Below are 25,602 nucleotides of genomic sequence, written 5' to 3' on the forward strand. Positions count from 1 at the left end.
TTGCATAGAAAACTATTCAGGACAGGTTAGTGCACTGTTTAATATTCTGACACAGCTCCCTTACATCCAACAGCAACTTGCATATACATTTTCTCTCCAGTGAATGCATGCATATATCTTGCGGGCAGACTGGAATTTGTGGAGATGTTTTTTTAATAGTAACTAAAGGTACTTAATCAAAACAATCCTTCAGTTATCATTAGAATATCGCTGAACATACATATGTGTATTTTATTCAGAACTTGTCTAGGTTTAAACAGGGAGAGAAGGAAACATACAAGGGAACATTGGCTCTGAAAGTATCACACCGTGTCCTAGAGTTTACTGGTTGTCCTATAAGAAAGGGAACCCAGGTTGAGGTTTTTCTTTTGTGTTTTTGTTTTTTTTTGCAAAACCAACCCTAAAGTTAACATTTATATGTCATTGTGGTCTAATAAATTACAACATATTATAGTTTATGGAATTGATTTGTAGGCAGTGTGTGGTATTTAGTTATTTGGTTTTACATGGGCTTCTATTTTTACTTGGCTTGGGTTTAGGTAATACGGTGAAGGGGTAGGTTATTATTAAGCTGTAGTGTTGAAAAGATGCTCATCAGTCGGCTTTAGCTTTCAGACCTTTCACATGAAACTGTAAAACATGGAAGGTGAACTCGCCAGGAAATTATAATTATAATGCCTTTCCTTTCAGATTCTACGATATGCAAGTAAATGGTTTCTTGTCCCCAAGGTGTACAATGATTGGTCTATCAAATCTTTGATCTATTGGAGCCTCAACCTTTGACTGCAGTTTCATTTACTTCAATGCAGAAGAAATTCTCAACAACTGAACGCATTTCTCAATGTCAGAACAGCAAATTCTGCACACATTGCCTCATTATTTTGAATGGGTGCTTTGTTTCCTCGAGCTCATGCTTTTGTTATAAATTAAATGTTCAAATTGGCAACACACAGTTGAAGAGGATAAAAAGATGTCATCCCACTTAAAAAATAAAATGTAATTTACAACCCTGTACCATAAACATCAAGTAGTATAGATAAGGCCATATAACTACAATGACTGATTTCAAAGTACCAGGCAATAACCTAGTTATCGTTCCACAGTTACCAAGCAACACTACCGTAGCCATTGCAAAGGTAGTGTTCTTTGTTACAACAGTCTATTCTATTACGAAATGCACTGGCAACTCTCAGAATTTAACAACAGATATAATTCCTGGGTTGACCTGAATTTGACATTGCTTCTTTTATTGAACAGTTATGAACTTTGGGGTCTCTGGATGGAAATTGCTTTGATAACCTGCTTATTCTTAGTTTATGTCTCTTATGCTGCTATTAGCGATGATTTTCTAAAATGTTGGATAGGATCTGAGGCTTGGTTTGTATCAGTGATGGTTTGGATTTCATATTATACTGTGTCTTTCCTGGCGGTCTATGAAACTATCTGGAAATAAAACACTGATTTAATTTGAACATTCCATGTTATCTATTAAGATTCTTATGTATGGATACAGGCCATTCTGGCACTCTTTACATTCAAGTGGTTTCTTAACGTAAACGGTAAAAACTGTAGTTTTACTGGCTTCACATATTGCATGATGTAAAGCAGTCTGCCATGTACAGTGCTACACTTTGAAAGTGCATTTCAACTAATTAGGAAGTTCTATTCTTGGAGAGGTTTTTTTGGTTTTTTTCCCCCACTAAAGCAGGTTTACAGGTTCAAATAACTGAATCATGAGAATAACCAGATATGTCAGATTTTGCTGACCTCTTACAAGCTGTAAATGTATATTTATATAACCATACACCAAAACAACTGTAAAATCCATTCGAAAGCTTAAGATTTGTTTGCAGTGTTTTTCTTTTTTTGTACGTCTTCATCCTTTTTGAAAGGTAAAAAGAGAATTGTGTTGGAAGCCTTCAGCACAATGAATCTCAGATGGTGAACCGCAAGGCCTTGATCCCCAAAGAGAACATTCTTCCTTTCAGCACCACAAATAAATCAACAGCCAGTTTGAATTAAGACATAAATCAACAAGAAGCCAAGAAGTCTGAACAAAAACAGAATTTAAGACATTTACTGTGTTCATCTATTAGTTCAGGACATTAGTACAAAAATGTTATACTGTGCTACTAGTATACTTAAATTCAAATACCTGACATGCCCAATAAAAACGATTAATAATACCATGGAAAATGGGCTCAGCCTTAAATAACACTAATTGTAAAATAAAATGTTACCAAATGGGATTTTTTATTTGTCGGTATGGGACAAATCCAAATATACAGTACATTAACCTCATGGATTTTCTAGGTTAATTAAATAAATTGTAGCAGAGTTGTTGAACATAGTACTATACTAGTAACAGAAAACTCAACTAAAAAATATGAATTGTTCCTTCCTACTAATAATCAGGTCACTACATGGATCAGATACAGAGCAGCAGTTTGGTTCTGGGGGCAAGATGGAACAACCATACCATTAATACCAAAGCAAACCAATTCATAATATAACACCTTACCTTTCAAACTTTCCTCTAAGGATGATTAGCCCGTGATCTACACTCAGCCAGAACTCCACCAATATCCCAGCATGGAGTTATAGAAGGTGCTATCCTTCACATTAGAGGTTAATCCAAAGTGATGTCTAGAATTATACCTGACCAAATCTCTCCTTCCCTGGCTAACATCATTCAAAAGTCCCCTATTCCCCTTTCCCTATAAATTGGGTCAAACAAATATAAGAGGAGTGCTCAAAACGCACTCATCACAAACTTTGAATGGTTGCTTTATTGTTTGTATCACGTCTTCTACTGTTATTTTTAACATGTTATGGTGTCAGTTGGGAAATAGAGGAAAAGCAACAGTTGTTTGGGAATTGACTGTCAGTAGGGTTTGTTGGCCTAAAATTCCTAATGTTCCATTATGAATAAACTAAGCAACGTATGGTTAATAGGTCAAGACATAACAATATTTCTTTGTTCCTGCCATGCTTTTGTTTTTCAAATGCAACGAAGGAAAGTTTTCTCTGTTTCAAATAATAACAACAATAATAATTTAAGAAAAATGATGACTGGTGACATTCCGATCCCTAGCCTTCCCAAGACTGTCTGCCAAGATATAGGGAAGAGAAGTAATTGACATGGCCCATTGGTTAGTTCTTGGAAACCCAGCAAATGTAACAGTATAAAGGTCAAGGCCTTTGACTTGCAGCATATTCATCTTGCAGAGATTGATGGAGCTCCACAATTGTAATTAAACAGGGGGCTTAATGAAGTAATATTATGTCAAGGACAAATTATGTTCTCTGGACCCTCTACATTATTATTACACAACTTGACCTTAATCCAGCAGCTGGTTAGCCCGCTCTTGCAGAACTGTTTTGATTTGAAGAGTGTTGACAAGCATGGGCGCGCAAGGAGTACTGCAGGTAACTTACTGCAGCCCTACAGTAAATGATATCAAGAGAGCTGACTTGCACGGTTTATTGGCTGTTTATTATTATGCAGTTTTCTATTTTCTTTATTCTCTCGTATTTCATCCATTAATGTCAAATTTCCATTAAAGGCTGAAAATAACAGCGAGAGCACACCAGTGTTACTTGTATTATTTTTCTTCCCATTTACTCTGTTTATTTGCGAACATATTTAACAAGAATATACCGACATTCGTATTAATCGAAGCCTGGTATTAACTCAACCGTAGTTGGTTTCGTTGGGATACATCTGAAGTGTAGTTCGAACTCCCAAACTCTGTGATCTCCTACACACTGAAGAGCATATATTTATACAGCTTGCGCTGAGCTTGTATGCGTATCATATATTCCCTCTTTGGTTTAGTTAACTGCACCACAAGCACCAATTCTGTTTTTTTTTTTTCTTTTTTTAAAGAAATGATTTACTAGGAAGGACCTATGTAGCTGTGAATCCAGTTGATGGATTCTCTTATTGGGCGTTTTACTGCTAGGAGAGAGTCTGGCGCAGTTAAACCTGCTAAGGACCTTCTTTAGCAGTAGTTTTACAGTATAAAGTATTGCAATCTCAGAGTATGCTGAAGCATGTGTTTGACTGCCCATACGTCTTTTATGTCGCCAAACTTTTCCCTCTTCTCAACTTTTTGTTTCACCTAAAAATGTAATGCCACCCTTTCTTGTACAACTTCTGGGACGGTGTGTGTAGCTCTTGGTCATATACTGGTATGAACCCAGCTCTCTGGTGAGATATGTATTAGTGGGAAGCTCTTGTTTTTAATAGGTTTCTGCCTGCGGGCCACATCTGCCCTTAGCCTTGTAAATTAGGAGACACTGCTGCAGTTTAGAGTAATCTTTTAAATCTTGGCAAAGAATTATTGTACCAGATGTTTCACACCACAGGGCTCCGAGACGTACCTTGCAGGGATTGTCAGGCCCCTAAAAATGCAATTAGCCAAGTGTCTGAAATGAGCACCAGGGGTACATAGTCTTATAAAATATTTACTTTCAGCTTTCTTAAATATCTTGCCGCACGCAACTAACGAAAAGATAATGGTCCCCCTAATATAGATAGTTATATTTTCCAGTGGAGAACCAGTGATGAATGTTACTGCTAATGCTAATCGCTGTTATGGGTTAGGGATTCAAAACGCTTCACAAACTGGAAATTCAAATCAAAAGGAGTTAGTAATTCATATTATTTATGCAATGTATCTTTGAAAATGATCAGACTAATTAATCTCTGGGAAAGCTGTAGATCTTCTGGGTTGGAAAATGCTTGTTATGTATTTTTAAGGTCATCAAAGCAGATTATTCCTGCCAGAGTGGGCTGTTTGATGACTGCAGGACACTTTGAAACAGAGCACTAGTGATGTCCTATTTGGGGAAATGTATTTCCAAACATTGTTAAACACAAGTCCCACTATCATACAAGAAAGTCAAAAGATGTTTATCTTGTCAATTGGTGGTGAGTTCTCCAAATGAAGAACAGAAGACATTTAAAGTGAACCACTAAAGTACAAGCAAATAAAACTATAGTACAGTTTATTGAATACAGGTTGCAGTTGTCATTTTACATGCACTGTAAATTATACTTTACACTCAAGTGTTGTCTAAGCTATTGTTGCTGTCAGAAATACCGATATATCCTCAGGACAGCTTTGTCAAAGAGATGACTTGTTTTCCTTGGTAAAGTATTTAGAAAAATAAGAAACACATAAAATCACCAAAATCTATTTCCATCTGTATGGTCAAAACAGATCATTGGCTTTCTTATACCAGGCTCTGCTTTACTTACATGCCTTTGCATAGAAGCAATTTCCTGTTTCAGTCATGAAGTTTTTATACCCTTTTTTATGTCGTTTGCCATCAAAATGTCATTTGCCCCCTTTTATGTTCTTTAATTACTGTATCATAATCCTGGCATGCTATCAAGATAAGATATTAAGTTAAACTCAAATTTTGCATTGGATGATTAGACTTCCACTAACTCCCACTAATAATCACTTCACTGGTGATATCGGAAAGCTTCGTCTGTCCCATTGCGGAACCACACAGCCACCCTAAACAACATTATTTGCAGGTTTTAATTACGTTATGCATAGAGAATAGGTCTTGTGAGATACAGTGTTTTGTTCTAAGGCACACACTGCAGATACATTTTCATTAGGAAGTAAATTAAAAATGGATGTTAAAAAATCATTAACACATTTGTGCAAATTCAGGAATGCAACTGCTGAGTTCTGAACAGCAATTAATACGATTGGAGAGGCCAAGCCCGCTGAAACAACAAAGACAAAAGTGGTCAGAGTAAATCCGAGAACTCTTAATTTATATCAGCATTAATTAAAAACATAGTATTGCAAATTCCAGTGCAGTGAAGGGAGGCTTGGCTGTCTCAATACATATTTCAGTAATTACTAACAAAACCACATGAGTGTACAACCTGGAGCTTATTTAGTGTGGCTATCTGGCACAATCTTCCAAATTTATTTTAATTTTAAACATCCGTTCAAGTACTGCAGTTATGAAGAATACATCTGTAGACGTGTTAGCTGTTGAGCAGAAACGTTTTCTAAACTCAAGATAGGAGTACGGCCATAGCAGTCCATGTAAGTTTGGTTCCTTCAACTCATACATATACAGCAAAATTATAGTGTCCCATCTAGGAATTTCCAACTCTCTTGTCCAATTCCTCAGTACTTTGCTGGTTGTCTTCTGTTTTGCAGTGTATTGTCGATATGTACAGTATATTTGGGTAGACAGTATCCATATCCATTAAGAGGTCGAAGGTTTTACGGTCATACGGTGCAGTACAATGTTTTTGCAAAACGTGCTGAAAAGTTCCACTTTTATTGCATTTTCTTAGGAGTTAAGAATCCAGTCAGCCAGAAGCAAAAGCAGTAAATACATTTTATAGTGATCATTTCCTTAGTTTTTGGACCATTCGAAAAATGTACGAACTGCATTATATATATATATATATATATATTATATATATATATATATATATATATATATATATATATATATATATATACGAAAGCTAAAAAAAGAAGTTTCAACTGTACCATACCAATGTTAAGTTTCCAGAAGAAAATATGTAACTTAGCCCCTTATTTGGACAAATAGAGAGTATCTGCCAAGGTTTTGTGTTTCCAAACAAAACTGTTTTTGGCTCAATCCAGCAAAATGTTGTAGCCATCCTCTTAACAGAATTTCAGTGTTTCTTTTAAAGGAAAGGTGAACTGTTTGGATTGTTCAGAAATTGACAGCAGTGCCAGCATGTTGGGTTTCTAGTACCTTATTACCATACATCTTCCCAAAGTGTTCATGTTTTAAAAATATGTAAATAATTATTGAGAGAGAAGAATCGCTAGAACAAAATACTAATGCATTGTACAACAAGTGAAAGCCTGTCTGGTCGTTTTTGGAAAATTGAGAGTGTCAAGTTCCACACTGTATTTTATGGCAAGTGCGCCTAGCTGATTAGTAGAACAATAACCTACAGACAGTGCGCCAGACTGCTCCACAGTTATTTCATTTTGACTTCCAGCAATAGAGCACCTGATCTTTTAAAGCCATTGAGTTAGCTAGTTCCCACCATCCTTTTTGTGATTATACTCAATGTCTTTTTTTTTACAATACTTCCCTCTATATTATTTTCATATCAGACAGATATATTAATTACCAGACACTCAATTTTTCAAACTACTCTGACAACATGCATTTATGTTTTGATAACTGAGGGATGTGGATAATTTAATAAGACATACATTTACTTCTCAGAATGAGATTAGCAACTGTACTTTTGACTAACCCTAGCCATGCAAAGTTGTGATAAATCGAAAACATTCACATTTGCTGTAGACAAGAAATAAATAGTTACTAAAGTAACACTCTTTTTAATTCTCTCGTGTTTAAAGAATTTCTGATAATTACCAGTAAGATCAACCAAAAGCTATTGCTGATTTACAAGATAGACGCTAATTAAGTTCAGTTTGCTGTTTCTTACCAGAAGCATACTTACAGTTTATTGGTTTTCATTACTGCCATTTATAAATTCTTTACACATGGCTTTTACAACTTTCTTCCATCTTAAAAAAAGAACAAAGCCCTTTCCAAGATTGGTTAAATGAAATCCATACATTCTCTGACATTCCTCATCAACCGGCTTGGTCTTTTTATGACATTACTGAGGGATCTTGACACCCGCCAGCAGAACATGACTCTGTTCAACTGGGATGATCTGATCCACAAACACACAGAGTTCAGCTAAACCCCACACATTGTGAACTACACTGTCTGTTTGGAGTATTTTAGGAATTAATGGTTGCATTATCTGCAGAGTCAAGGAAACATAATTAAGACCATAGTTAAGTATTATAGTGTACATTATATTTTGTCGTGCTACATGTTCCCATATGTTGCTGCAACTGTTTACGTAAGGTTTGTGTATTGTTTTAATTTTATTGATTTTTTTTTACATTTTGACAACTTTTATAAAATTTTAAATTGCATTTCCTGCCTCAAGATGGCTTCACATGTAGCCGCATGGACCTCTCAGACCTACATTTCCCATCATCCTCCTGCTCACATATATAACTGAGATGGATTTACCATTGAGCAGGAGACCACTGTGATCCTGTCTGTCCACATTTCCATCACTCTGTCTATCACAATAACTGCCTTAATATTCCACTATTCTTCAACAAACTTTTACACTTATGTCGATTTGATCTAAATATGTTTACGTGATTATTACAAGATTGAGGACCGTATGTGTGTGCACTTTGTATTACTGTTGTTTGCATTATTTTTTTTTTATTTATATTTTTGGTATTGCATCGCCACTTTATGCATGCACATAAATGGCACCATATAAATCAAGTTTATTTTTGTGTCTATGTATGTCTACATGTTTTGCTGCATTAACAAGTAAAGTGTATGGGATATAAACCACAACCAAAACCCAGTGAAACACATTTCAAGAAATGAATAAGACTGAAAATGAATAAGAATTTTATTTTGTATTTGAGTACAACAGTTAGAGTAACGATAACATACATTCTAAACTAACACCTGTGCTAGATACTATGCTTGCAATACAAAATATTATTATGTTTAGATGGTGGGAGATTATAGTTATAATCTATGAGCTGCCTGCAGTTTTACTACACAATGTGTTTAGCTGTAACACTGATATGAATGGAGGTTTAACAAATGCTCAGCACTCACAGCTCACACCTTATAGCACTTCTAGTTTCTATTCTATCGCTGTAGATATATTCAGATTTTTTACCCACCCCAAATATGTACAGTGAAAGCCATTACAATTAAAAATATTCTACTGCATACAACTGTCAAAGTAGCCATTGAAAAAGCACCCATTTAGGCTGTACTGCTTAGTTGCTTGTTTAAAGTTGCCTCAGAAATACCACAGAGCGAATCCAACAACATATCAATTCACTATGGCCATCTTCCTTAAAGACATTGTTTGTGTTTAAATACATTTAATTAAGAGGGAATGTTAATGTGTGCAACTCGAGCAATAAAGGTGTCTAATGCAGTGTTGAAAATTCAGTTCTTTGTAATAAAAATCATAGTGGAGTACCTTAATCATCATTATACAATATTCTACTGATATACGGTGTGTGTCATGCTTGGCTCTATTTGATATTCCCACAACTTGTATTCATTTTATTGTTTTGCGGCCTCTTTTAAACACATTTTTAAAAACAGAAAAAAAGCATTAATCCAATTAAAGTTAAATAGTTATATAATTTATAATAGGGCTTACTATCTCATATGCATACGAAGTACCTGTTAAATATGGGTCTATTCCTTAGGGAATTAATTTGGTAATGACATTATTTGCCTGCCACCCAGCAGAGAGGCTTGCTCCTTTTTGTTCACTTTTATAAAATGTGTTCATTTTTTCAGTTTGTTGCTGATTATTTTCTTGAGAGGCTTCTTAAGGTGGTCCTTGCTCGTTGTCTGCTTGACGGCCTTCTCCTTCTCGTGCCGCTGCTTGATTAGCAGGGCCTCTCGCTTGCTTTCCTTCTTGACCTGTCGTATGGAGCGCTTCATCTTCCTCACCTTGTCCCTCAGGTGGTTGTTAGCCTTCTCCAGCGAGCGCACTTTCTGTGAGAGCGTCTTCACTCGCTCCTCCTCCTCAAACAGGGCCTTTTGCACCGTGGAGCATAGCAGCTGCATGCAGAAACAACCACAGGAAAAAAAATAATTTGTGTTACACGGATGTAAAATGCATATGCTGGTGTCAATAAACTGCCGTCAATAAGCTATGAGTGTAGATCAGGGAGTCAGGTTTGTATACCTTTCATATAATGTTGGCATGGCTTGTTTTATTATTATGATTTGCAGACTTTATATTGTATATCAATTTTCTAAAACAGTTTCTTAATCAAAAACAGGCAGTGTTGCCTTTGGGTTGAATATGAGGAGCTGAGTGGCAGTTTTTCGCTCATGGTGGTGAAGGACCTTGTAATGCATATAATAGCCTTCTGCACAGCTGAAAAAAACTAAGCACAGTCGCTTTCATCGATAGTTTTAAATTAACCAGTTTCCCTGGGGTTGCATGAAAAAATACATATTTCCTGTATAATTATTCATGCTGTCTGTTTCTGGTAATAAACCACAAACATTACAGAGGTTCAAAATAATGGAGTGGGCTAAGCCAGAGTTTAAATTGGAGCAACTTTTTTTTTTTTTTATCTGATATTGATGACATTACTGGGTCAGTGGGAGCAGCATCAAAAATAAACATACAGCTGAAGAAAAACTGTAAGCTTCTGAGACAGCATTTTGTCAGAGTTAACAATGATTACGCCATTGTAACACGGATCCACTTTACCGTAGGTAGACCCATATTAGCTCTGGCTAGCAACTAGACATTTAGTTGCACAATAGCCCAGATATACAATGATTTGCAAATGAAAGATGTGCATGTTCATTAGTTTTCATATTTAAAAAATAAATCAAAATCATTTCAAAATTTTTGTTTGTGTCTGTGATTGCCGTTTGGTTATTTTTCCCTGTCTTGTTCCTGACAGGTCTCACCATTGTGGCAGTAAGCCGAGCCCCCCGGGCGTAGTGTGAAAGTGATAGCCTGGCTCTGAAAGGTTGTTTCTTTATTTTGGCAGTCTGGCCTCTGTTACTAGCACAGAGCTTAGCAGAAGGGATGCCATGGTTTTGGAGGTGGATTATGTTTTTGTAGAGCTGCCAGGTTTGCAAGAGACAAAACTCCCCATCACTCACAGGCACTATCTCTCCATCTCCCGCCCGCTCCCCCTCCCTCACTTTAATTTTTTTTTCATATTTAGTCAAGGGCTTTGTTCTGACATTTTTCATGTGTAATTATCTTTGAAAATGGGGAGGTACCCAATAACAGAATTACTCATTACCTTGAGGGCCCCCTCAGAGCATTAGCCTTTACTTTCATCTGCTCCTGATACCTTGAATGTGTTCCAGTGTCTCCATCACAGCGACACATGCCTTACATGTGTAAAACACAGAATCATATGGCAGCGCTTTAAAACCAGTCAGAGCATTTGATATAGCATTTGATGAGGGCTGGGTGTCGATTTATATGTATGAGTTAACCAGCTCTATAGCAGGAATACTATTATCATAGAGAATACATCCTGTTGAAGTCGCACACCTTTCGCAATTTTAAGTCATATCCTACTGAATTTGAAAGGAAAATAAAACCGGTAATGGTGCAAAACTAGCAGAATTCAATTAGGAAGGTCTGTGACTACACTAAGTTGTTTGTACATCAACAGCTAAAATGAGTGGTAGCATCCACTTCAAAGGTCAATAAGATTCACCCTACTGCAGTGGCGACCATATTGCTGGACAAGCTTGCATTTAATTTTTTTTTTTTTATTGAACAGACAGAGACTGTGAGATCACCAGCTCTCAGCCCAGAGTTACTGTTGAAAGCTGGAGGTGTGGGGTCATCCCAGCCCCTTGAGTGGAACTGTATCAGAGAATAAAACATGTTCGTGAAGGCCCCTCCACGCACGACTGATGATCATCAGCAGTAGGGGGTCCTACTTGAAAAGAGAAATTGAATATAAACAGCTGCTCCCTGGGATAGCTCTGTACCAGGGATAAGTTCTTTAAAAAAAAGACTGTTAAAGATATTTTCAACAGAAGCCCAACCTCCCCCCAACTGTGTGTGTGTGTGTGTGTGTGTGTGTGTGTGTGTGTGTGTGTGTATATGTATATATATATATATATATATATATATATATATATATATATATATATATATAGTAATGTCAAGAATCTTGTCTTTGTGTTTATACAGCCGCTGAAGCTTTGGGACAGGATGTGTGTTCCTGTCAAAGGTATATTTAGCTTCTTCTGCCTTACCTGTTTATAAGTGCTGTTTATAAGTAAAGCCTGGCAACCAGTGACAGGCATGGGACCCCCCCCCCCCACACATCTTTCACATCTCTCCTCTTTTGAGTTTTAAAATATACAAAACTTTAATTCTGACTCAAAACCCTCAAAAATGAGGTATATAAGCTGCACCAGTATTTAAGCCTATTTCAAAGACCTTACAACTTGCCTGGAAATGCAAGTTGTACACAGAATTTGACAGTAATGGTAGCTAGGGATTGGACTATAACTATAACCCTACAGCACTGGTGCTTGCCGCTGGGTGAACGGCTTACCCTGCTGTCCTCTTGGAACTCCCAGTCCGGGGTGTAGGTTTCGATCTGGGTTCCACTGGAGCAGTTTGCGAACTGGAAGAGGCTGGCAAACATGCGTCGATTCTCTGCTGTATCTGTGAAAATGGGATCCTGGAAGTTAACTCCATGGGGGATGATGTTGTAATTCTCATCCATCCTAAAGAGAAGAACAACACTTTCATTATTTTTCAAATTAAAGCAAAAACCCTACTTTTGTTGAAACATAACATGCACCAATGAAGAAAGATTACATGCTATGCATATCATTTACTTTGGTCTTGCATTTTTATCCTTATTTTATTTTGGGGTCTATTCAATTGATCTAAACAGTGGTGGATCTACTGTCACTTTTCAGATTCATAAAACAGGGATGTTTATGTCTTACTCAAAATCTAACAGTATATATGTGTGTGTGTGTGTGTGTGTGTGTGTGTGTGTGTATGTATATATATATATATATATATATATATATATATATATATATATATATAATACACACACACACACACACACACATATACACACACAAGTCTCTTTAGAATAATTCTGTCTGTAAAAATACGTAAAACGGCAATGATTTAAACAATAACAGTATTTAGAACCGCCATGCCTAACATTACTTAGCAAAGACCTCTTTGAACCCCTGTACACTCTCACATGACGTGCTGTTGGCAATGCAGAGATGGTTGTTTGATGCTATGTGACAACAGGCAGCTGTTTTTTGTTTGGTTGCTTGTTTTGTTCTATAAGAGACATTTCTTCTTGGGAGTCCTTTTCGACATAGGGCAGAGTTAAGACACAACAAAGTGAATGCCAATGTAACTGTCATGATAAATCATAATACACACCCAAAACATCGGCATAGCTATATGAACTAATGTGGTATAATTAATACTTTCATGTGTGGTCTGGGACATTACTTAATAGCAGTCTATGTTGGTTCTTATTCATGAATTAAGATTGTAATTTTTGTATAATATAGTACGTAAAGAATTATAATATTCTGTAGCTAATGAATATATGTTTTTTGTTTTACTTTTACGCTGATTGCACTTTGTACAGATATATCAAAATGTCTCAGAGTCCTTGAGGGAAAACATGTGGCATATATACTTATTCTCATTGTGTGTCCCTGAGCAAGTCACTTAATCTCCTTGTGCTCCGTCTTTCGGGTGAGACGTTGTTGTAAGTGACTCTGCAGCTGATGCATAGTTCACACACCCTAGTCTCTTATCTTGTACTATGAAAGGCGCTATATAAAAAGAAAGATTATTTATTATTATAAAAATAGCCTCCTTAATTTAGAGTTTAAATGAAATTACTGGAACACTACAGAATGAATAAATTGTTTATATTTAACCTGGACATCACAGCGAACCTTCAAACAGAATTATTTTGGAAAACTTAAAGCCTGTGAATTTTGGAACCTGTTTCCTTGGAACAAACCCTAAAAAAAGCTCAAAATGCTAAAGTAGCAGCCAAATATACATGTAAGATGGAAAGGTGAGTAATAAAAAAAGCATTCTATAATATAAGTACAGTATACTACAGTACAGGCACCCTGTGCAACTTGGCATGCATTTTATCATATGCTGGCATAAATGAAAATTCAGGTTAAGTACAGTTGCAAGAAGCCTAAAATGTGCTTGATTGCTTATCTGACACGTTGGTTTTCCCATACAAAAAACTCGACATGCAAACAACCATCATATGGGAATTGAATTTGCAATCCAGAGGTGAAAGGCTATACTGCATTTTGACTTCCTGCCCACCATCTATCTTGACCAGCTCTGCAGTCCAGAATTACTGATCTGCCTCTCAGACCACAGCAGTCATCAGTAGCTTCAGGTGGGAGAGTTATTAATGCAATACATTTGGTTAGTGTAAAAAAGAAAAACAGACAGCTTATTTGGTCTGCCTCTTGTTAGAGACCCAACTCTTTCATTCATTTGTGTGCTTTGGCAGACAGCCCAAATCACCCTGTGTAGATTTTCCCTTTTATTCCCCCCCATAATAAAATTGTATCCTAAAGTGAGCCGTGCAGTTAGGATTGTCATACAAAACCTGGGTTGCAGGGAGGAGGAATTTCAATGTGTTTTCTATAAACTTGATCTTATCAAGACATTGCTAGGACTTGAAACATTTGTCATAGAATTTTACTAGTTTATTTTTAGTATTCTTACAATCTTATTATTGGGTGTTTTATGTTATGGATGACAAATGCTTAGCAGCATTCCATTATTGTTGGAACAGTTTATTTATTTATTTTAACAAACTATATCAGTCAATATTACAGTATACTGCACGGTACTTGTCTGCCTGTCACTTTATGATGTATTTGGTGGTTCTCAAGTATCGAATCTGAGTCACTTCTTCTGAGCAGTCTTATGAAACTGACTGTACCTTAACAGATGAAGGCTTGAAGAATGGAGTATACAGATCTGGAATTAATTTCCTTGTAGAGCTTTAAAGGCTTGACTTACAGCTGTACCTAACAGACATAATCCCAAGTGGATCAGTAAAGTCTGTACTATACACTTCATGTTGAAAAAGTTCAGAACAGAGTGTATGTGACAGAATTGTGTTTTAACATAACCCCCCTTCATTTTAATACATACAATCAAAATCATCTCCATCATTTCCTCTGATGACATCAGTATAGTGTATTGTAGTTGTTTTAATATGGGCCAGCCTAGTGTATAAAGAATATATACAGATGGTTTTGTATATAGTATTTCAATCTGAGATCTTATCTTGCTTAGTATTTTTTTCTGTAGTTGTTTTTTTTTTTTTTTTTTTTTTTGCATCCCCACATCAGTCTGCAACAAACTGTCAATTATAAATTAAACTAAATATTTGTCTAAAATGGGCTGCTTCCACATAAGGTAAATGCCCCTTTAGAACTCTATAGCCATAGTTAGAGACTGACTGTACCTGTGTGTTGGTGCTCCATATTACTGTATAAAGAGAATGTTAGTAGAAAGGGTTGCCTTATAATGAGAACACGATACTGTATATATTTTACATTTAAATTATTCTATTGTTTTTACTTGCCAAGTAGAGTAATAGCACGAATGAAGAAGCATTATTTCAAGCAATAAAACAACAAAAAAGTCTCACAATGCATCGAAAAAACAAAACCTACACACGCCAGAAAGCAATTGTATGTTGGTACGATGCCAAGCAAACCTCTTTTCAACGGGACAATTCCCTTAAGAATTACAACTGCCTACCCCAGATTCCAGAACAAGGGGAATAGGGAGATATTTTTGGATAAGAAGCCTTCGCTGGAGTCTTTTAAAGTAGTGCCATGAACAGTTCAGAAGGGCATTAGAAAGGGGTTCCCAAGAACCCTGTGCACCCAGGAGCACCATTAAACAAATACTGCAAGAACTCTTAATAAAACACACATGATTCCTTCATTTGCACAACATAAGTACTCTAGTTTGCTTGGTTTTGTATTCGGTTGCCAAAAAACGTTAGACAAAATTGCTCTGTTCCTGTGTGTGTGTGAGAGAGAGAGAGAAAGAGAGATGGATAGAGATTGAAACTACACACAGACTACTCTTCCAGTTGGACATTCTTTAGCAACATACTCTTGGATATATGAAAGAGACCCTGAGTCCATCAGCTGAATAGTTTAATAAGATGTCCCTTCACATTTTGGGTCCTTACATCAAAATAAATCTACACCTCCTACAACCACCTATATTATGGGAGGATCAGAAGAACAGCAAAGTGGAGTTTTTATTACTATATACAGTAAGCGCACAGGCATGTTTATACCAGGAAATCTCCTAGTTCTTCCTCGTCAGTATGAATGCTGGGCAGGGATGTCACTTCTCCGACATTACAATGGAATCAATTTAACAAACAAGCTCCCTCAAAGTTTATCCCCCCCCAACAAACCCGATCGCCCTTAGAAGTAACAGCTATTTACAGCTGAGGAGCAGGGAACTGTTTGTGGACCAACAGATGCAGACCAATTAGAAGTTGTGTCTGTAGATTTTGGTCATCAGAAGTTGTTCTTCAGATGGAAAGGGTTTGCTCAAATCAATGTCTGCCTCCTTCACAGGAGGATTATTTCTGCTTGGGGCTCTGTTTATATAAGGACATATTGCTTTACTTAAAATTGCTGCACTGGAAGGCTGGTGTTTCCATTCCACATGCCCCTTTCGCACAATAAGGAGAATTTTAAAGAAAAAAAAAAGAAAATTATATACTCCTCCCTAACTGGAACCAGCTGTCAAGTTTGCCCGGTTTAAGAGTCCAAGCTTGACAAATATGAACATGTAAACACATGGATGTTGGCATGTTGGTGAGTCGAGTCATGTATCAACAGAGGAATCTCTTCCTGGTTAAGTAATTTAGTTAGGGAGATGACTGCAATGGGCAGGATGGAGTCAGCCATATCATGCTCACAAAGTCAATGAGAGTGGGATTAAGTGGTTCATGTGTTCATCTGAAATTGGTTTAACGGGTTAATCTCAGGTGTACCCCTCTATACCATTGTATAAGTATTTAATTAGGATTTCTTTGTCAAGGTACTTAGTGTCGAATGGTTTAGAAAACATTGGACTGCTTACCTTGTTTTCACTGGTGACCTGATGAAAAAAGTACAAAACTCTTAATGGAATGAAAACCATGAGGGACAGAATAGTGCAGATGATGCAGCAGAAATTGCAAGTATACACCTCATGCTAGCCACACATGTAGTTGAATAACTAGAGGATGAGGATTGCCCATTCGAAAAGGGTGGTACTGTACTGTATGATCTAAGAATGGCTATTTACTGTAATCCAAATTCTTAGCATTATTTAAACTCAATCACACAGAAAAAAAACAACAACAAAAAAAACAACAACAAAAAGACTGGGGTATTTCATTAATAGGAGACAATTATTTCATGTTATCACCATGAACAAAAAGCCACAACAACAACCAAGCAGAATTCCCCAGTTTGTTTTTCCATGCTCTTTAGGGGTCACTTATACAGCATTCTTGCCACTCCTGTTAATTTTAAGACAGATAGTTACATATGCATAACTGCATGATACGAGAATTGTAAGCCAGTTGAAATACCTGATGCTGTAAAACAGAAGCAGGCTGTACATTAATTTTAAAGGGAAGCACCATAGCAACAGCTTCCAACCCTGTGTCTTCACTGGCCTTGGGCTACAGTTAATTGCAATTACATTAGCTTGAACGAAACAGATTGCTTTTCCTTCAGTTTAAACCTGTCTTTGAAGGAACAGTTATACAGGGTGATTAGAAAGTAAGTTTATCATATCAACACACCATATCATAGATTTACTTTCTAATCACCCTGTATATTGTGGCAGAGTAGGTGGAGGAAACAATGAAAATGTAGTCCTGGAGGATCGAGGACTATGTGTCCCAGAATGCTTTGGGGTTAGAATTAGAATCAGGATGGGAAACACCTGGCTCTAATTGAATGAGGGACACCTGCCTATGGTTAAGCAGGGAGGTGTAAAAGCAGGGTTAAATGTTTGCAGAGTGTCTGTCTGTGTGAAGCCATTGTACAGGCTGTGCGGGCAGAAGATATTGTACAATGTATATTGGGTGAAACTTGTGAAGTGTTGTGGTTTATAGTTTAGTTAGCGCTCCTTGGTAGAGGTTTCGTTTGATTTATTTATTTATTTATTTATTTAATAAATTCAGGGTCGAAACAGTGTTTTTGAACCATGTGATCTCATTGCTGGTATTGGTTACCACCTCCAGTACATAGTCAGAGAGTCTTAGACTAATAATTGAGTTTTTATTCTTTTTACAGTGATCCCCCAGCATAATTAGGACTGGATTACTTATCCTATACAGTAAAAGCTGTCTATGGGGACTGCCTTGTTGGCCAGGGAAAAGTGCCCTTGATACCTGAGAATTTGGGTTATAGCCTAAGGATTACTGACGCCAGTTGTGTGACACAGACAGGAATTAACCTCTACCAATGTATGTTTCCCTCTCAGTAGAAACAGCAAAGATAACAGCAACTACATTACCACTGTGTAAGATCTAATTCATTTAAATATTAAATACTGGGTAGGAAATCAGCAGTTATTACCATACATATACTATACTGTAAATGGTGTACCTCACTATACTATACTGTACATGGTGTACCTCACTATACTATACTGTACATGGTATAACTCAGTATATTACACTGTACATGGTGTACCTCAGTATATTATACTGTACATGGTGTACCTCACTATACTATACTGTACATGGTGTACCTCAGTAACTGTTTTATTAAGCTAAACAGTAGAAGATACACTACTGTCTGCAGCCTCTTCCAATTCTTAACACTAAAGTAATGCGAAGATGACTACAAAAGATTAAAAAGTGAGTAGTTTTTCGAGATTTACAATTATACGTATAATTGTAAATTTCGAAAAACTACTCACTTCTAAATCTTTTGAAGTCATCTTTGTATTACGTTAGTATAAATACATGTTAATTTGGATGTTTTTTTTTTTCTGACTTTATGTGAACGAAAAGACACACATTTTTCTATTTTCCCATTGGAAATAGTGATATTTTGAAATATCACTGTCCTGGTCACAAAAGCAAAGTTTGTGGGGAATAATAGCCATGTTCTATACTTTTGAGGCATAAGCAATTAGGAAATAACACTTACTACCCAGGAACAATTTTTTTTTTTTTATTTTGTTACACAGTGTTGTTTATTCATCCGATAATGCCAGTGAGAAATAACCTACACAATTACTAGCTACAGAAGAATAAAAACACAATCTGCTTGCCAAATTCCACTATGCGTGAGCATGTAAATGAAAGTTGTGAGCGTTTTTTAAATCTAGGGGAATATTTTTACTTAGTGTTAAATGCTGATTAAATTAAACATATACATAGAAACAAACCTCAACCAAGGATGCCTGCTAGATTTCTATATATTTATAGAAATATGAATGTTGTTTCTTACTGTAGTTCACTAGGGGAAAAACATGAAAAACGAATTCACCCTCCTGGCTTTGCAAAAAAAAAAAAAAAAAAAAAAAAACTTCACAGGTGCATTTCCAATTTTTTTCTCATTCTTTGTCTAGATTGGTAACCTATTGTATTGTAGCCTATTAGTCTATAGACTAACTCGTATTCTTTACTATACCGTCCAAAATTACTATTCATAATCAAACTGTGTTTCTCTTGTGTTTTTCGATGGGTGTCTCCAATAAGTCAAGGTATAAAGCCTACATCCTACAGCATGCCTCAGTTGGACTGCACTGTGCTTATCTGAATGTGCTGTGGACTGCGATTTCAGTCAAAACACGTCTTTCGTTGATTAATTGCGCATTGCCTTTTAATACAGGTGCATGTCAAGAAGGACGCCATGCAGGAGGCATATTGTGTCTCTGTACTCAGCAGGACGTTCAGTAGGTACAGTTGCACAGTGTATCTGCAGCTGAAACTACCTTTACTACTGTTACAGCTAATATAAACAAACTGGACAGCGCAGCAAACCTGGTGTTTTATTAGATTAGACTATTGAAAAAGTATGTAAACAGATACCCAGTATTAATAAGATTAAAATAAACCCGTGAAACTAAATAACACATAACAAGATACATTATTGGTCAAATACAGTATAAGTGAAATTATATATATATATATATATATATATATATATATATATATATATATATATATATATATATATATATTATACACACACACACACACGGTATTTTGACTTTCCTACCTTAAGAAGAAGTAATATGCATTGTTCTCCACAACGCTGTAAGAGTAGCATGGAAAGTACCCAAGCCCTGTAACATTGAACCGGGACCCGGCTGGCACTTCCAGCATGCTGCCCCACGCCTGGTCGCACAGCATCTCAATCTCCGCTGAATAAAAGAGGTCCGTGTTATATTGCCAGGGCAGATAGTTGTAAACGCTGTAAGAATCCTTGTGGAGAGCCAGCACTTTAGCAAAAACAATGATCTCTGCTAGCTCAGCCCTGCACGACTCGGTCTGGGGTCTCCAGTCTTGGGGAAGTTGGCACCCCAACAACATATCCAAACAGCTCAGTGATATCAGTGCAAAAAGAGGACCCATGTTGAGGAAAACAATCCCAGTTGTAAACCTGAGAAACTTTGGTAATGTAAGAAAATTAGCGACTTCTGTCTCCCAAATCAGTACACTCGAACGTGTGTCTACACTATGTAAGACTGTAGGATATAGTCTACAAAACGTTGTGAGGCTCAGCAATGCAAACTGGTAAGAATAAAAAAGTAGATTTAAAGTTATTCAATTAGTTGGTCACCTACTACATAAGCTATATAAAGTGATACCACTGTAAAGATGCCGTCTTGTAAACCGGTCCCCACCCTTTTTCACAGATCTCCATCTGCCTACATTTACCAATTTGGTAAGAGGAGATCGTGTGGTCTGTCACTGCGGCGCTGAATTGTTTAAATGTTCCGTCACTCTTCCAGACATACCGCCGCAAAGGTTCATTTTTCAGAATGTGTTTCATCTCTGACGAGGATCGTCCTCCTCAACAGCCTGCCACGCTCTTTCTTAAAGCTGCAATCCTGTGAATACTGGGAGATTGGGTTTTCCATCAGACGGGGGGGAAAAATACACGGTAAAAAGACTACCGGACATTAGTCAAATACAAACTGCATTTAAATTTGAGATGTTTTTTTTTATTTTCTTTTTCTTTCAGTAGCGCTATATATGCCCGTGTAAGTAAATAAACACTAAACCACACTGAGCACTTGGTTTGTTTTCTGATAAAACAGAGTGTACACTGCAGAAACCTGCATTTAGATTAAAACCAAACGAAGCAGCTGTAGGTTATTACTGGGCAAACATTGCTGATTACAGTAAATAATTGGGTAGACTGGCTACTGTATATTTCACAATGGATTACTAAAGGCAAGGAAAGTTCTGTGTAATGGTGATATACCTTAAGAGTTTATGAGGTCTTGATTACAGTATGTAGTATATATTAGATTCAATATATTTCTTGATTGTGTTACATGTAGAAATGAGAACTACACAATGGTATGGATATTCTTACTGTGCAGTGTGTTCAAGTACAGGAAAGCTGTAGCAGGCTTCATTTAATTACTTTTTTGTAACTTAAACCATTACGCACCATTCAGTACCTTGTTACATTTTTCCAAACTACGTGTAAGCAGGCTTGCATGTCTTTTATCATTACATTTAAGCCGTTATGTATCATACTTACATTTTTTGATATACCGGTATATTGAAAACCGTTCATTCAGTTGTGACTACTGGAATGGCAATTGCTTAGCGCAAATTCTTATGGTTGGGCCAGTTAATTCTACTGTACACTGTATTTGCAAAATCGTTACTATACTATCGGGCACAGTGATCAAATGTTTTCAAGTTCATGGCACCTGCAGTACACAATTACAGTACTAAAAAGGATACGCTTACTTAGGTGACTCGTGAGTTTTGAAGCAGTAACTAAATAGAATATTGAACAATTGCATCCGGTTTAAAAAACAAGGAAATGACTGGACTGGTCGGATATGAGATGAGATTATTTGGTTTTATTTACAGTATTGCACGCTAATGTCCACAAACAAGAAGGAGCAAAACACACGTGTAGGCTATACAGAACTACATCACTCAAAAAGTAATACAGCTTTCGCCACTAAAGTAGGCTTTATGCAAAGAAACTGACGTAATACAACACAACAGGATTGTCTTTGGAAAAATATATATTTTTTCTAAAACTACAGTAATTGGACATCGTAAACATTTACAGCAGCAGTGTACACACTATATTGCAGGGAATTCACAAAGGGATGCTGCTGGCTGTAACACCATTTGGGAAACGAATCATATAAATAATCTACAGGCACATAAAATGTCACACAAGGTTGTGTGTCAATCAGCACGTCACTGTTGTTGCCCGAACTCAGATACCATGTGCGGAGCAGATACAGTACCTGTACTGTGTTTTTCAAAACCCCGGTTCATGACAAACGATACTTGCTTAGTCAGTTTTTGCTTTTGCACAAACAGATTTTATTTTGACTGACTATTGGCACGGGTCTGAAAGAATTTCATTTTTCATTTCCAACAGAGCCCTGACGAACTCGTCACTACTCGGCAAGCATAGTTCGCTTTTTCTTCTTGCACTTCTGCAGGACCAGCCAGCTTCCTGGTAATTCACATCTATGCTTGCGAAAACAGAAGCAGGCACAGTCCCCGTTTCCTCAAAATCTTCGTCTTTTGTATGTGCGCCCGAGTTGAACCCAACCCGCCGGTTAACTCGTTCAATGCCAAAGGAAACGGAGTTCCTTTTCTTTAAAATCGATTTAGGAACGAAGAGCGCTTGCTCTGGTACTGACATCCTCCTACGAGCCTGCAAGTCAGCAACTCTCGGGCTGAAAGTGACTTTAATTCCATTTTTAGTACTTTCTTGTTCATTGGTGTTGTTTTCTGACACAGGAGGTGCTTCAAGGATGGGTAGATCTGCTGTCTCGTCTGCATCCTTCTCATTTACTCCAGGTGTGTCATTATGAAGCTGCCCATCGTCAGCTGCTCTTGAGTTTGAGTGTTGGTTGAAATCTGGTATTGTTTCACAGTAAATGTTCCTGTCTGTGTTCGCTTTATTGTTGTGCGAACGACTTTTCGGATCCCGTATAGCTATTGTCTGGTTCTCTCGCAGTCGGAGGGCTTGCAATGGGGCTCGTCTCCCGCTATTCTTTTCACGATCCATCACCAGTAGTTGAAAAACGATAATTACAAAAGCAATAATAACAATTGGTTCTCTGTAAAAAAGCTCCGTAGGTACCGTAGTTTGTGCTGTGGTTTTGTCTAACAGTGTAATACTTCATTACTTGCCGCACTTCCTTTTTTATATAAATTCAAATCTGTCAACTGTCCAAGTCAAACCGTTTCTGTTAATAAATATAAAGCAGCGAGTTACTGATTAACCTTGCTATGGAGAGGATATGAGACACACATGAAAACCACCGTTGTTTGTCTAGTTTATTTGCTAAGCTCATTTTGGAGTTTTTAAAAAGTCAATCTGATAATACTTCCCAATTACAGGAAGACATGCCTCCAAATACTTCTAGCAAATCTTTTGGTTAAACACTTACAGTAAAATACCTACATACATTTATTTTATTTGTTGGTATGTCAGTTTAGTTGACTTTGGAGGACCTAAGTCTACATCTGAGAAATACCTGATGTACATATTAATTAACCACAGTACCCTCAGTTCTGTACACAGCTGTTGACTCTCATTCATAGCTGATTCACACACCTGTTGCTGCTCTCACATTCTGATGGAGATTGTTACTAGCAGAGCAACTGGGGAGGCTGCAGGAGTGCCTGGTGTCTTGTGTGGATTCTGTTCAAGCTACCAGTTATATGAAAATGACATTAGCTCTGTGTAGTACAGCCGAGGCACGACTTACAGAAAGGTGGGCTGCTAGCTCTGTGTAGTACAGCCGAGGCACGACTTACAGAAAGGTGGGCTGCTAGCTCTGTGTAGTACAGCTGAGGCATGACTTACAGAAAGGTGGGCTGCTAGCTCTGTGTAGTACAGCTGAGGCACGACTTACAGAAAGGTGGGCTGCTAGCTCTGTGTAGTACAGCTGAGGCACGACTTACAGAAGGTGGGCTGCTAGGTGGGCTGCTAGCTCTGTGTAGTACAGCTGAGGCACGACTTACAGAAAGGTGGGCTGCTAGCTCTGTGTAGTACAGCCGAGGCACGACTTACAGAAAGGTGGGCTGCTAGCTCTGTGTAGTACAGCCGAGGCACGACTTACAGAAAGGTGGGCTGCTAGCTCTGTGTAGTACAGCTGAGGCACGACTTACAGAAAGGTGGGCTGCTAGCTCTGTATAGTACAGCTGAGGCATGACTTACAGAGAGGTGGGCTGCTAGCTCTGTGTAGTACAGCTGAGGCATGACTTACAGAAAGGTGGACTGCTAGCTCTGTATAGTACAGCTGAGGCATGACTTACAGAAAGGTGGGTTGCTAGCTCTGTATTGTACAGGTGGTATTTCTTGCAGTCGCACACACCTTACTGCTTTAACTCTTTCGCAACAGCTTAATCGCTTAAGGTTTACCTTGACTCTTGAGTAAAATATATAACAGATGGGAATAAACCACTGCAATGACACTGTTCTCTTTCGATCAGTGAGATGAGGTTCAATTTAAATTCAATTGATCAATGCAGTCTTTATGCGATGGACACTTGTTGATAACACTCAGTATTTAGCAACATGTTTTTTTGCCAAATGCTTGAAACAATCATACTGTTTTAGTACACTGGTACTATGGCACGGCAATGTACTACCATTGTGTATTGTTTCACCGTTGGTATATATGATTACTCTGCCCTTGTGCCGACACTGTTGCCCTCTTTACAGAACCACAGCATTGCTATTCTAGTGCCTCTACACTGTCTCTGATTTGTATTGTTCAGACGAAGCTTTGTTCTTAAGCTTAAGCATTATCCTCTCTTGTATTCAGCCACCACTAATAGCCTCAGTGCATAATGTATTATTTTACCCCAGAACGCTAAATAAGCAGCAGATTCCTGATTCACAAACGAAACATACTTCTCTGTTTGATCTCTATTCATTTCCAGCATGCAGAGCTCAGAGTGCAGTACAAGTGGAATCTGAAGCACTTTGATCAGGCAGTGGGAATATTAACTAACAATAGCGGGGCAGTGGTGAGGATTCTTGGAATTAAGTTTATTGTTAGATGCTCTAGAATATTTCAGGGTGTTGGTAGCCTGCAGAATATGGTACTTACCTTAGAAATACAATGTCACTTTTTTTCTATCTTTGTGTAGAACGTGGGCATTCACCATCTATCTGCCCCCCAGCATAAAGCTGAGCTGTGATGTGCTGCCATTTACTATATTGTTTGGTAAACACAAAACAAAATGAGCAAATTTGTTTGTCTATAACGTCAATGGAGCTTCCTGTTTTGTTATTATCGCTAATGTCCTGATAGTCACAGCAATCAAAATACATTCTCCTTAAAAAGGTCCCTTTAGACTTACAAACAGTTGGCAAAAAAGACGCCTTTCCTGGAAATGTTTTTTTGTGCTACCATATTTTTATAATCAGTGTTATACGTCTGCTTCACCTAAGTACAGTAATCTGTTTTGGAGACAGATGACCCGTTTCTAAAATCCTTACTATCCTACAGCACTCTAACTTTGTGGTTGAGTTTTAGAACTGGGCTGCCCTCATCTGGTAAAAATTTCCCTTTACAATTCAAGCACCTTTTTATTTGCAAAAGAAACCTTACAATACAGCCCTGAAGTTATACATAGTTGTTTACAAAACCATACAGCAAAAAAAAAACAAACAAAAAAAACAAACAAAACAAAACAAAAAACTATTGCAATAAGTTTCTGA

General features: G+C 37.4%; 1 protein-coding gene across 1 annotated transcript; it reads right to left on the bottom strand.

Annotated features, from left to right (window-relative positions):
- Nucleotides 1-8,473: 8,473 nt before the first annotated feature.
- On the bottom strand, nt 8,474-20,472 carry LOC121297720 (coiled-coil domain-containing protein 3-like). Its single transcript, XM_041224170.1, has 4 exons — nt 19,927-20,472; nt 16,778-16,795; nt 12,174-12,348; nt 8,474-9,678 (listed from the first exon to the last, which is right to left on the bottom strand). The coding sequence occupies exons 1-4, from the start codon at nt 20,280-20,282 to the stop codon at nt 9,400-9,402; spliced, it is 828 nt and encodes a 275-aa protein (XP_041080104.1). The 5' UTR covers nt 20,283-20,472; the 3' UTR covers nt 8,474-9,399.
- Nucleotides 20,473-25,602: the final 5,130 nt, after the last annotated feature.

Source organism: Polyodon spathula, chromosome 23 (genome assembly GCF_017654505.1).
Source record: "Polyodon spathula isolate WHYD16114869_AA chromosome 23, ASM1765450v1, whole genome shotgun sequence".
Taxonomy (NCBI): domain Eukaryota; kingdom Metazoa; phylum Chordata; class Actinopteri; order Acipenseriformes; family Polyodontidae; genus Polyodon; species Polyodon spathula.

What these genes read in the sequence shown, in the direction of transcription:
- LOC121297720 (XM_041224170.1), bottom strand. Translation starts at nt 20,282, where the DNA reads ATGGGTCCTCTTTTTGCACTGATATCACTGAGCTGTTTGGATATGTTG. An exon ending in AGTTCCAAGAGGACAGCAGG is followed by an intron (nt 9,679 to 12,173) that starts GTAAGCCGTTCA and finishes TTCTGCATGCAG; the next exon opens with CTGCTATGCTCCACGGTGCA.